Below are 14,018 nucleotides of genomic sequence, written 5' to 3' on the forward strand. Positions count from 1 at the left end.
CTGACAGGAACCATCCCCTGCAGGACAGGTCCCAGGGAGGATGTAAGGAGTTGGTGAGGGAAGGTGGTGAGCCAGGCCATGGTGATCAGAAGAATCTTGCAGCCTGACTGACTAGCAGCCAGGGTGCTTCTTTATTTATACAGGATTTAGTAAGCAGGGATACATTCATGATGTTCCAAAACATAGATCATATCATTTTTTGTTTTAGACATGTGTTTCACTTCCTTTTGCTCATCTTTTAGTCATCATTAATAAACTATGACAGAACAGTTATCATTTCCAAACATTTTTCCTCAAGTTTTGACATCACTAATAAACAGAGTTTATGTATTAACCCTATAACCCAATTTTTAAGAATGTAGAGGCATATGACAGCCTGTTCTCCGGCTGGTAGCTTTGGTTGTTTCCAGGATGCTAGACCAAAACAAAATCTTCAAAACAGCCAGGCATATTGCCATGCCCCAAGCAGTGTATTATTGACTCCTTTTTTGTTTGTTTTTGTTTTTGTTTTTCGAGACAGGGTTTTTCTTTGTTGTTTTGGTGCCTGTCCTGGATCTCACTCTGGCTGGCCTCAAACTCACAGAGATCCACCTGGCTCTGTCTCCCAAGTGCTGTGATTAAAGGCGTGCGCCATCACCACCCGGTATATTATTAACTCTTAATGGTCAGAGTGCCCAGGAAAAATCCTCAGGCTAAAGCTGCTGCAGTTATCATTCAAATTCTTACGTAATACAATGTTTATATTTTATATCTTTATAGAATTTGTCTATATGTCTAATCCTGGCATTCTGTTGTTCCTTGGTCATATTCCACCACAGTGGCTCTGCATGTGCTAACTGTCCTAAGAGAGGGAGGTTTTGACATCTCATTCTTTCATCATCTTCCCACTTCATACTTTGCTCAATATGTCTCTGTGTAGGGCAGAGGTATATGCCACATAAGTGTCTGAGTTGTATAGTGGGAAGAGGCTTGTAATCTGAACTGTGGCCAACTTCTTTAGCCCACCAAATCTTGTTGACTTTTTGAGTTTACTTTGTTTTGATATCTTGTTCCTGTGTAAGTACACGGACAGATGTTTCAAGAATGTCTCATAGCTTCATGAAGAGACCTCTGGCTTCTTTAGATGTCATTATCTCCAAGGCGTAAGGAAGACCTTCGAGTAGATAAGGATATCTTTTTAAAAGTGGGGGGAATAGTATGTTCAGGGCTGTCCTGGGGAAGCTTAGAAGCAGCATTCCTGGGAGAAGGCATAAATGATTCATAAGAAGTTTTCCATCAATCCAACATCCCCAAATTGTACAAGTATTAAAAGTCCCTCAAGTATGCAACAGGTGGGGATGAAACCATAGGTGGCATGACGGCCATCATGTGACTCAGCTTTGCTGGATCTTTGTCAGCTGTGCTGGCTTTATGACTTCTGCCATTCCATTCAGATATGGCTGTGTCATGTATGCGTGCTTTGCTGCATGTGTATGTGCTTGTGGAGGGCAGCAGAGGGCAGCAGAGGGCAATAGAGTCCCTGGAACTGGAATTACAGGTGGGTTTTGGCTGACACATGGTTGCTAGGAACTAAACCTGGGGCTTCTGCAAGAGCAGCAAACGCTCTCAACTGCTGAACCATCTCTCCAGCCCCCTTCACTACTACTTTTCCTGAAGCTATTTAGTTTGGTAGTGAAGAATGGGGAACTAAGATGTTCTGTTATTAAGTCTCAGTCCTAGGCAGGCTTCCCTTGAGTATGGAAGGTGTGACCATCACAAGTGTTTTTGCACTCCCAATGTAATGAGTAGGCCTAGCACCCTGCTTGGCAGGTATATTTTCTGTATTTCTTCCCACTTCAGAGAGTTTCATCGGTGCCCTTAACTTTTGTTTCGCCTCCTTCTGCAGATTGAAATATTTTCCCTCCCAGGTAAGAGAAGGTAAATTGGTCTGGCCCAAGTTCCAGGAGAGAAGGGGTAGATTGATCAGGATTGGCTTTCAGGTTCAGTAAGTTACCACCAGTGCTCTCAAGCTACAGTTTCTCTTGCCTTTCCCTTAGAATAGTAAGGCTTTCCCCACAGGAATATGGAGCAAATATTTTGGGCAGAATGTGAGCAATGGTTATTGTTCTGTTGTCTTCCCCAAGCCAGAACTATACAATACTTTTCTCAGGATTTTTCTCACTCTTCTCTGCCAGCACCTAGAGGAAAATTGAAAAAAATATTTAAAGCTGTTTGTCTGCAGTCCTTATGAATGTCACATTAGCAATGCCCTAGCAATTCGTTAGTCATTTTATCTGGATCTTCTTATGAGTTTGTATGTTGTTCAGCAGTGTCTGTATCAACTAAGAAATGCCAGAGTTCTATTGCCCTCTGCAGATGCCTTTTTTTTACAAGTTTAAGTTGACTATCTGCACTGCAACCTCAATTTTCTGATGATTCTAAGAAAAGTTGCGATGCCCATTTAAACACCCCCTTTTTTTCTCATAATGATGAAAGTAGTGTGGTTTCCAACTCTACATCTCTAAGCTAATAGCAGATGAGCCTCTAAGTGTAGGGATAAGCTTTTGAGGATCTGTTTGTCTTACAGCATCCATACCACAGTTCACCAATTCTCCCACAATGGTGATCATGGTGGGTTTACCAGCTCGAGGCAAGACCTACATCTCTACGAAGCTCACACGCTATCTCAACTGGATAGGAACACCAACTAAAGGTATGTCTCAGAAATCATTTGCTATACATCCCCAACACAGGCCACTAACTGAAAACTGAAGAAGGTAGAAGGCCATACCTTTCAGTACAGAAAATGCTGCACACCCTTGTTTCCAGGATTAGAACTTCTACCACTGCTATTACCACTGTCACAACAGTCTTATAAATTATATCATTTCATGAAACTATGTTTTGTGCCTAATACTATGCTGGGATTTAGGCATAGAAAAACTAGTATTAAGACTAAATCTGCTCTTCAGAAGGCTCGCAAACTCAAAGCAATCCTCTGAGTACTGCAAGTATTTTTTTTTATCACAACTACATTATCCCATCAATATTACTATTGTTTTATGTGAATTGGTGTTTTGCCATGGATGTCGGGTCCCCTGGAACTGGAGTTAAAAATAGTTGTGAGCTGCCATGTGGGTGCTGGGAATGAACCCAGATCTTCTGAGAAGAGCAGTCAGTTCTCTTAACCATTGAGCCATCTCTCCAGTCCCCTATAACACTTTTTATCATTATAGTTTTTCACTATTTCATAGTTAAAAAAATAAGGCCAAAGAGGTGAAATACCCTTTCTAAAGGGACACAGTTATAAGTGACAGGATCAAGATACAATTGATTTCAAATCTGACATTCTCTGCTAGGTCTAATGCATGACTCTATTGAAGGGAAGAGAGGGATCCTGTACTCTCCTTTCAATCATGATTTTCCTCTTATCCTTTCTCTCGTTTGTCCCATCATTGTGTCTACTCCATCTATCCAGTCACCCTTCCCTCATTCCCATCAAGCCTTCTCTCTGTTTCTCCTCTTTTTTGTGTGCTAGGGATTGAACTCAGAGCTTTGTTTATAATAAGCATATACTCTACTACCAAGTTATACCTGGCACCAAATCTTCTCTTCCCCACCCCACCCCCCATTTATCCTTCCTTGCCTTTCATCCACTTTCTCTAATTAATTCACTAAAGTTTTCCATGTGCCAAAACCCATGCCAAGCATTAGGAAAGAAATAAAAATGGGTGAGACTCAAGTCCTGTCCTTGAAGAATTCTAACCCTGAATGGTATACATAACAAGTCCTAGGCTGGACTAGGGCTTCTCAGATGCATGCTGAGGGTGCTCACAGAGGGAATTGCTGACTGACAGGCATCAAAACCTTCATGGGTAAGAATATATCTAACATGGGTCCTGTGGGAGGAGGGGAAACTTTGATGAGGCAAGGAAGGTAGGAAAGAGCCATTGTCTACAGAATTGCAAGCCTGAGGAGCTTCTACTGAATGAAGAAGCACATGACATAGTGGCAGATGTGCCTCTGTCCTGATCCCCCTTTTATTCTGTTTCTTCAACTTAACTGCTCACATAGGTCTTCAGAGTCATATTCCAAAGTACAAGACTGATAACACTTGTGATCTCCAAAGTTCTCCTTGGTCTGCAGTTTTGAAACCAAGTCCTTTTACTTCTGTTCAAGACCATCCACACTTCACCTATTTCAGATTTTCAGGCCCCAGCCACAGTGGTTGACCCCTTTCCCCCAAACATACTTTGCTTTCTGCAAATGTTATACCTTTTTTGGAGGAGTGTCTAACTACTTGTAATCTACCTATAATGTCCTTGCTCTCTACCATCACCCTCTTACCCACCAGTAAAAGATACCTACCCCAAAAGGCCTTGTTCAAATAGTGCTTTCTCTTCAATACTCTAAGCTAACCCCAAATGTAACCTTTTCCTTCCCCTCACTCTTCTGCATAGTTCAGTATTGTCTCTGTTGGGGCACTTAAAGGATTCTGTAGGAGCTCCACTGTTGCCTGATTTGGTTACTGTCTAACTTTTTAGTTTATAAGCTGCTTGAGAGCCCAAACACAAAAATCTAGGTGTGTGTGTGTGTGTTTGTGTGTGTGTGTGTGTGTGTGTGTGTGTGTGTGTGTGTGTGTGTGTCCCTATCCCTCCGTCCGTCTGTCCCAAAAGTCATACCACTCTTTACAGAGTAGGTGTCTGTCTTGGTCACTGTTCTATTGCTGTGAAGAGACACAATGCCCACGACAACTATTATAAGACAAAACATTTAATTGGGGCTGGCTTACAGTTTCAGAGGTTTGGTCCATTATCATCATGGCAAGGAGCATGGCAGCATGCAGGCAGACATGGCACTGGAGAAGTAGCTGAGAATTCTACATTTTGATCCACAGGTACAGAGATAGAGAGACTGAGCCTGGCTTAAATTTTGAAATCTCAAAGCCCACCCCAGTAACACACTTCTTCCAACAAGGCCATACCTACTCCAACAAATTCCATACCTCCTAATCCCTGATGACTAAGCTTTCAAATATATGAGCTTATGGGGGTTATTCTTATTCATACCACCATATTCCATTCCCTGGTCCCCATAGCCTTGTAGACATATCATAATGCAAAAGTGCATTCAGTCCAAATTCAAAAGTCCCCATATCTATCACAGTCTCAACACTGTTTAAAAGTTCAAAATTCAAAGACTTCTGTGACTCATGGTAATCTCTTAACTTTAACCTCCTGTAAAATCAGAATAAAAAAGCAGATCATGTAATTCCAGTGTACTGTGGCATAGACTATGTATTGTCATTTCAAAAGAGAGCATAGTGAGGAAGTACTGGACCAAAGCAAGACCAAAACGTAGCAGGGCAAACTCCAGATTCTACATCAACATGTCTAATGTCAAAGTGTTCTTCACATCTCCAATTCCTGTCAACTGTAACACCTCCCTCTCTCTCTCCCTTGGGCTGGTTCCATACCTGCTCTGCAGTTCTCGTTAGCAGGTATCCTACAACTGTGACATCACCAACATCTTGGGGTTCGCAGTACAATCCTTGCTTCACCTTTACAGCTTTACACAACGGCCTCTCTGGGCTTCCATGCCGGGGCTCTCCTGCTACAGGCCTACCCTGAGCTACTTTCCTTAGCCACAAAGGGAAATAAATTCTAGATCCCTTTTCTTGTATCCTGGACTCTATAGCCAGAACCACGTGGCCAAAGCTGCCAAGTTTTTATGCTTATTGGAGCTGGAACATGGTCCCTCATTCAAATACATTTTCATTTTCTTTCTATTTTTGATCATTTTCTCCACTGCTTAAGCTTTTCTTAATTCCTTTTCACAATTTGGAAGCTTAACTTGCTGGTGCCTTTCCCTGAGGTCACCACTCCCTTTATTTCATCTAGCATCAGGCTTTTCTTTAAACTTTTTATCTCTTTGAGCACAAAACTTAGCTCCATTACACTTCCTGGTGCCCCCTTTCTCCTCAAACTATACATTTTGTGATTTTCCTTGCTCAGTTTGTTCCTTTTCATTATAGATTTACATAAGACTAATTAGTAATAACTACATGACACAGTCAATACTAGCCTGCCTTGAAATCTCCTCTGCTGGGTCCATTAATCTAAAATTCTTCAGTTTAGCCTGAGGCAGATGTGAGAGACCTACCCATTTCTCTGTGGGAGGCCCACTCCTGCTTTTCCCCAGGGTACTCTTGAGGAGGGAAGAGGGAGAAATATTTAGATAGAAAGATAGAGGAGAGAGAAACCGATAGAAACACAGGATAGCCTCAGGAGGGCCTAGGGCAATATTCACTGGCCCCTTCTGTCTCTTCTAAAGGGCTTTTTATAGGAATGCCAAGGGGTGGAGCAAAAGACCTCCCCCTAGCATGACCAAGTGCAGATCCTTCCAGTCACCTGTAAACATGCACGAGGTCAATCCATCCTCTAATGCAGCCCTGCTCGGTAAAGCAAGCTCAGATCTCACTAGGAAACCTCTGTATGCCTCCACAGGCAGATTTTTAGGACAAGGGCAAAAACCCACCACATTTCTTTGCCAAAATATCACAAGAATGGTCTCTATGTCACTTGCTAAATATCTTCCCCTCTGAAACTTGAGCTGGGTCTCAACAATTCAAATCACCCTCAGCACTGCCTTCTATACTTCTGCTAGGCTGGCCCATTAAGCCTTGCTTAAAGCATCTAACCACTTTTCTAGTTCAAAGACACAGAATCTTTCATAATCCTCCAAATAACAACATGATTTGGCCCATCATAGCAATACTAGGCTCCCTTTCTTTGTCACTGTTCTATTCCTGTGAAGAGACACTATGACCAAGGCACTCTTATAAAGGAAAACTTTTAATTGTGGCTGGCGTACAGGTTCAGAGGTTTAGTCCATTATCATCATGGTGGGAAGCATGGCAGCATGCAGGCAGACATGGCCTGGAATAGTAGCTGAGAGTTCTACATCTGGATCGACAAGCAGGTAGAAGAGAAAGTGACTATGGGCTTGGCATGGGCTTCTGAAACCTCAAAGCCCATCCCCAGTGACATACTCCCTCCAGTATGGTCACACCTCCTACAACAAGGCCATACCTCCTAATCCTTCTCAAATAGTGCCACTCCCTGATGACTAATCAATCAAATATATGAGCTTATTGGAGCCACTTTTATTCAAACCACCACAGTATCCTAAATTTATTTCTTGGATGCATGAATTAATGAAATGTGATTTCTTTAGCTGTTTATCCTCTTTCTCCATTCCTTCTCTGTTTTTTTCCCCATCACAAGTGGGAAAGTGCTTTTTAGAGATTTACATTTAGATTATCCCTTATGATATAAAATGGTAAAATAACCTTGGTAACTGGGAGTCAGGAGACCCAGTCTGTATATGTTATCAATTCACTCTTGGTTTGACCTTGGATAACTGATTTTATTCTCTGTATCTCACTTCTTTATCTTCCCTATTGAATAGGACATTTAAACATTGGAATTTATAATAAAGTAACATAGCTTATAATCAAACAGACTTGAGTTTCAATTCCAGATTGCCAGTTATTAACTTGAAAGCTGGTTTGTACCTCTGAGCTTTACTTTCCTCATTTGTAAAGATGAAATGTTTAACCCTACTTTGCAGGACTAATATGAGGGAGAAAATGAGTTGGTACCCATAATTTGAAGTTTTATATGTATATTTTCCTTTTATATGTACAATTTCCTATAAATTCTGCCATCTACCTCTGAGGTTCCTTCCAGCAAGAACATATTTTTGGCCACTCCAATCTTCCCAACCTCTTCACTAGGGTTTCCTGTTTTCAGTGTTTAATTTAGGCCAGTATCGACGAGAGGCAGTGAGCTACAGGAACTATGAATTCTTTCTCCCAGACAACATGGAGGCCCAGCTTATCAGGAAGTAAGTGCCCAACATTTAAGGACCTGTGCTGCCCTTCACCTGAGGGGGACCTTTCTTCATATCCTTCTAGGGGAGTAGGATAGAGTAACCTGCTCTTCCATGGGTGTCCAAGCTTTTGATATTGCAGCATAGTGTGGTCATCTACAATGTTCATGCTTGAGAATTACTCAGTCAAGTTATGAAAAATAGGAAAAAATGCAGTTTCAGTGTTTTAGGTAAGTTTACAATTTGTGTTGGGCCACATCTCATAATTATCCTATGCCATGAGTTGAACACCCTTGTGTCCAGTCTTTCTGCCAGCCTACTTGAAGTCTGCTCTAGTAATAGCCATTCTCTATCAAGAAGCATTTACAGTCTTCTGTTTCTGGTAAGAGAACATAGAAATTCTTACCCTAGCATCTGAGATTGAATGTTTCAGTAGCTCAGCCCTCTTCAGTCTCTTCAGTGTCATCATTTCAACTTTAAAGTCTCTTTTACCTATATGGATGTAAATACTCCTAGGTGCAACCTGGCTCTCAACTGAGTCCGCACTATAGACCCAGTAACCAATAACCAGTAAAGAGATTTTTTGCTGAAAGCCTAAGTATATTATGTTATGCCTATCATACCTGTGTTTACAATGTTGCCTATGCTGGAAATTCATTAACTCAAATACCACATCCCTAGGCCTACCTGTGTTCATCAACCAATTCAATTTGAGCTCCAGTAGCACACAGTTAGAGCCCTAAAACTAGGATGCTTTGATTGTTCAACTTTTCTTGTGCATGTCGTCTTATACATCATCTTAAGCTGTACACACAGAGTCAGTTTCAACTGTGACCCCTCTGTACTTAACATGATGCCTAGAACAAAAGGGGCTATGTAGATGTTTAACAGATGAATAATTTAGTGTAAAACATATGAGAGATGGTCCATAAGAGAACAGTGGTGAGGGGAACTCATCCTGAGAATAGGGATTGTCTGCTTCTTTCTCTGTTTTTCAGGCAGTGTGCTCTGGCTGCCCTAAAGGACGTCCATAAATATCTCAGCCGTGAGGAGGGTCATGTTGCGGTAAATAATCTTCCATTTTTCCCCCTCAAGCTGTCATTATGGAAAATAGATAATATGTACTAAGCATTTATTTATGCCATACATTATTCCAAGTATTTTGTTTATATTAATAATTTAATTCACATTGCTCCATGAGAGAGTTGTCATTATTATGCTCTATTTTAGATTCCAAAAGAATTACCATAGAAAGATTCAGTTGTTTCCCAGGTTGGTGCAGTATTTGTAGAATCCATACTCTTAAGCCCCATGCTTCATTGATTTGTCCTCAAGATTTAGCAGTATAAAAATTTTAGGCCGGGCGGTGGTGGCGCACGCCTTTAATCCCAGCACTTGGGAGGCAGAGGCAGGCGGATCTCTGTGAGTTCGAGGCCAGCCTGGGCTACCAAGTGAGTCCCAGGAAAGGCGCAAAGCTACACAGAGAAACCCTGTCTCGAAAAACCAAAAAAAAAAAAAAATTTTAGACTGCAGTACAAACATTACTGTCTTTTCTTCTATCAAAATTTTATAAACTTTCTTATTAAAAATCCTTGCAAACAATTACAAACATACCATACCAAAATAACAAGACCCAAAGTCTATACAACTCCATGGACTTCCATACAGTGTAGAACATAAGCTGTGAAGTATGTCTTTTGTTGTTGTTGTTGTTGTTGTTTTTTCTTTTCTTTTTTTACAGAGAGATTTGCCCAAACATCTCAGCAACTTAATGTCTTACTTAAATCCTTGGGTTAGAGGTCCTCAAATATGTGGATGCTAAGGATAGGGAAATTTTCCTGTTCCTGAGCTTTTCTAAGGCTTTTTAGGAAGGACGGGTCTCAACTGGAGAAGCAGCTGTATAATTGCTCTATCGCTAATTCATGGCTGTTATCAGAGCAAGTCCTTCTTCTAGGCCTGTTACTTCACCTGTAACATGATCCTAAGAAAAATCCCCAAACTTTTCTCGTGCCTTATTACATGTGTAGGGTGGAGGACATTTCTGAGCCGACAGTAAGGGCTCAATGAATGCTTTTGAAAGCGACACAAGCCAATTCCAACCCCTTCTTTTTCTTTAAGACTCTCTTTAAGTTCTGCCCCCTTCTGGAAGCCCTCCACTTGGAACAAAGGTGAATGAAGAATGGTATTCTATCAGCACTAGATTGAGAGTAAACCAATCTTATTACATGTCTCTAGGTTTTTGATGCCACCAACACTACCAGAGAGCGACGCTCATTGATTCTGCAGTTTGCTAAAGAGCATGGTTACAAGGTAGAGTGACATAGCCCTGCTTACCTAGAGCCAATCCCAGGGAAGTACGAATTAGGGCTCTTAGAGCAGCCAGTCTGGACCCGTGGGCTCAACATCCAAGTTTCCTGGTAAATTCAGAAACAACAGAGCAGTACAGAACAGGGGGATATCCAGGTTAGGCAGTGGTGGCTGGTTACTGACAGGCTGATACTGGGGATAGTGAGGTGGCAATGATGAAGGAGTCATGAGAAACGTGTAAGAACCAAAACCCAGCAGAAATCTGTGGCGATTCAGTTAGAGCCAGGCTGCCTCATAGGAGTCAGAATCCTGTAAGCACCATTGTGTGAAAGCATTCTTTTTAGAAATGTCCTTAGGGATGACTCAGGGATATCAAGAATGGGTATGCTTATTTGGCTCACCAAAAAGCTCTCTTTTTCTCTTCTAGGTCTTCTTTATTGAGTCTATTTGTAATGACCCTGACATCATTGCAGAAAACATCAAGGTAAGGAACACCAATTACCTTTCTTCCTTAGTCTTTTTTTAAAAAGTTTTAATTTAATTTACATTTAAATCCACATGTATGTATCTCTATATATGCACGCATACATTATACAAGCGTGTGTGTGCGCGCGCGCGCGTGTGTGTGTGTGTGTGTGTGTGTGTGTGTGTGTGTGTGTGAAATGTGTGAAATGTGGAATGCACATGCTGTGGTGTATATGTGGAGGTCAGAAAATAATTTCAGGTGTCAGTCTTCACCTTCTACCTTATTTGAGATAGGGTCTCTTCTTGTTCTCTGTTGCATTTTCCAAGCTAGCTGGCCCTTAAGCTTTTAAGGCATCCTCCTGTCTCCACTTCTCATTTCACAATAGAAGCACTGGGAATACAGATGCATACCACTTCATCCAGTGGGTTTTGGTGATCCAAACTTAGGTATTCATCCTGTGTGGCAAACTACCCATTAAGTCATCTCCCTAACCCTCAATCCTCCTGATTCTGTCTTAGGCTTGTCTCATACCTAGACCACGATAAACTTAAAGAAAGCATTCCTCTCCGAGATGCTCCTTCCACTTTGCATAAGAAGCACTCCCCTGACCATCCTTGCCCACAGTGTTCCTGTAAAGTTAGATGAAGCCAGCATCTATAGAGCCCTTAGAATGCATCAAGCACTAAGCTTGACTCTCTCAGTTTTGTTTTTTTTTTTTTTTTTTCACAACAAACCTACATGTTTGTTTTGGCAAATTTGAGTTGGCAAAAACTGGTACAACTCAAAAAAAAAATGGAAGTAAGACTGCACCCCAGCTTGGCTGTCTTTTTCACAGACCCATATTCTGTATTGTGCCCCACATTGCACATCAGAATCATTGCTACTTTTAACCTCTTAACTGCATGGTCTAGAATTAGATCACTAACAAACTTTTGTTGTTCCCTGCCCCTTCAAATTATTGGTGCTCAGGAGCATAAGAGACCTTAAAGGCCATCTCTTTCAACCTTTCATCAAGTACTTAAATTTTCAGCTGAGTATTTGTCTACATTTCTGTTCACACCTATAGTTGCAATAGTCATTGTCCTTAAAAAATGTAGCCCAATCAAAGTGAAATTTATCTCCCTGTAACTGCTACACATTTGTCCTATTTTTATCTCTTGGGATATATAGTATGTTCAAATCTTTATCCTCTTCATCCACACAATTATCCATCCATGTATTGATTCGGGAGAAACTGTACACCTGGATAGCCATTGTGGGCATTAAAAATATAGAAACAGTGAAAACCCTTCTCTTGAACTCACAGTCTAGTTAGGGACACTGACAGATATATAGATAGAGCCCTTGAGATTAGAGATGAGGTAAGGAGAAAGGGGTTGTAGGAACACAGTGGTAAGGGCCAATCCTGCATGTCAGGGGATGCAATGGAAAGCCTCCTAGTAGAGATAACAGCAATATCCTGATGTGTGCACAGGAGTTTTTACAGGTAAAGAATTGAAATGAGGAATAACATATACTAAATATGATACATCCAGGGAACTAAATCTGATAAAGCAAAATGTGTGTCCAAATAGGAGAGCAGTAAGGGATGGTAGTGAAAAGGCAATTGGATCTGTCACAATCCACTTGCTAAAATAGTTTATACTTTGTCCTAAAAGACACTTGGAAATGGTGAAGAAATAGGAGAGTCCCATTGTCAAATGTGCATGTTATAAATATCCTTTTGGGAAAAATAAATAAATAAATAAATAAATAAATAAATAAATAAATAAATAAATAAATAAATAAATAAATATCCTTCTGGGAATAGTGAGATGGCTCAATGGGTCAAAATGCTCAGCACACAAGCTGGATGACCTGAATTCAATCCCCAGAACTCACATAAAGGTGAAAGGAGAGAACCAACTCCACAAAGTTGTCCTCACACTCACCATGGCATGCATTTGTCCCCCAATGCCACATCATACACATATACATGCACACAATAATTATAATAAAATAATGATGTCAAATTTAAAAAGGAATGCCTTTCTGACTACCAGCAATCAGTCACAAAGCTCTAGTGAGCATAGGCCAAAGAGATTGGCTATTTAGAAAAGAGATTAGAGAGGCTTAGTTTCTGCTAGTGAGTGAGATTCCATGGAGGCTCAAGTGATTCAGTGGAGGGGTGGGGAATAAAGGAGGAGAAGATGGATACTGGAGGATTAGGAAGTGCCAGTCTTTGAGAAAGCCAATGACAACATATGCCTATTTTCTCAGCAGTGACTAAATACAGGACAGCCTTTATGATAGCCAGTCAAGATAGCAAGCAAGCAACTCTTCTGCATCACAGTTTCCTGTTCTCTTACAGATGTTTTTAAGCAGTGTGTGCTCTGGGAGTAAATACATGGTAAAATATAGCCCAGCTTCTCTTTGGTTGCCTAATTTTGTCAAACTCTAAGTTTCCATGCCTTTATAATGGGGTGTGGTAGTCAGTTGTATGTAAGAGCCCTTTCCAAGTACAATGTTAGGGTCTCTGTTTCTCCACATTTATCTTCTTCCCACCTTCTCACAGCAAGTGAAACTAGGCAGTCCTGATTATATTGACTGTGATCAAGAAAAGGTTTTGGAAGACTTTCTTAAGAGAATCGAGTGCTATGAGATCAACTACCAACCCTTGGATGAGGAATTGGACAGGTAAGAACCCAACAACACCCCAAAGTCAAGGACTAGAGCCTTAGCCCAGTTTTGATGTCTTATGGGACCTAAGGAAATGTCCACCTTTTGGGGACCTTAATTTTTCTATCCATAATATCAGAAGTGGGACTTGATATGTCTTTATGACCCCCTGTAGTCCAATTTTCCATGAAGCAGTGATTCCTTGATGTGGGATGTATTCATGAGGTGTCTAAAGTTGTGCCTTCCTATGTAATAGGCACAGATCGAGACTTGCTCCCAGAACAAATGCCTCCCTTCTGTGGATATTGTGTTGTTATTGCAGAAATACTAGTCACATGACTGTCACCTCAGTATCTAAACAGATTTGCTTTTTTCTTCCATCACATTCCCATAGTACCTCCTTAAAAGAGGCTGTGGTAAAGAGCTGAGATCATAAATTTCCAAAAAGAGGAAACTGAGTCTTAGGGAGCTGAAGCTACTTCCCAAGCTGTTACCATAAGTCATAGGTGAGGCTAGAAGTCTAATCACATAGTCTGTCTCCTATTGTTTCTCCTCTCATAACTATCATATATCTCTTAAATCAGCAAGTCTTTGGAAACTTTGCATGTTGAAGGTGTAAATAGAGCCAAATGAGACAGATTCTGTCCTTAGGTAGCTTTTACAGAGACTCAACATATGAAAAGTCTATAAAGCAATAAAATAAGAAAATTTGCTT

General features: G+C 40.9%; 1 protein-coding gene across 13 annotated transcripts in view; it reads left to right on the forward strand.

Moving 5' to 3' along the window:
• Window positions 1–14,018, forward strand: part of Pfkfb1 (6-phosphofructo-2-kinase/fructose-2,6-biphosphatase 1) — a 201,550-nt gene that overhangs the window by 27,573 nt on the left and 159,959 nt on the right. For all 13 annotated transcript variants that reach the window (XM_076562067.1, XM_042268768.2, XM_076562062.1 and 10 more), the window contains 6 exons: window positions 2,567–2,692; window positions 7,794–7,887; window positions 8,871–8,937; window positions 10,108–10,182; window positions 10,607–10,663; window positions 13,200–13,321. In XM_076562067.1, the coding sequence (XP_076418182.1) occupies window positions 2,599–2,692; window positions 7,794–7,887; window positions 8,871–8,937; window positions 10,108–10,182; window positions 10,607–10,663; window positions 13,200–13,321 (509 nt within the window). In that variant the 5' untranslated portion in view covers window positions 2,567–2,598. The remainder of the gene's footprint in view (window positions 1–2,566; window positions 2,693–7,793; window positions 7,888–8,870; window positions 8,938–10,107; window positions 10,183–10,606; window positions 10,664–13,199; window positions 13,322–14,018) is intronic.

This window comes from Peromyscus maniculatus, chromosome X (genome assembly GCF_049852395.1).
Source record: "Peromyscus maniculatus bairdii isolate BWxNUB_F1_BW_parent chromosome X, HU_Pman_BW_mat_3.1, whole genome shotgun sequence".
Taxonomy (NCBI): domain Eukaryota; kingdom Metazoa; phylum Chordata; class Mammalia; order Rodentia; family Cricetidae; genus Peromyscus; species Peromyscus maniculatus.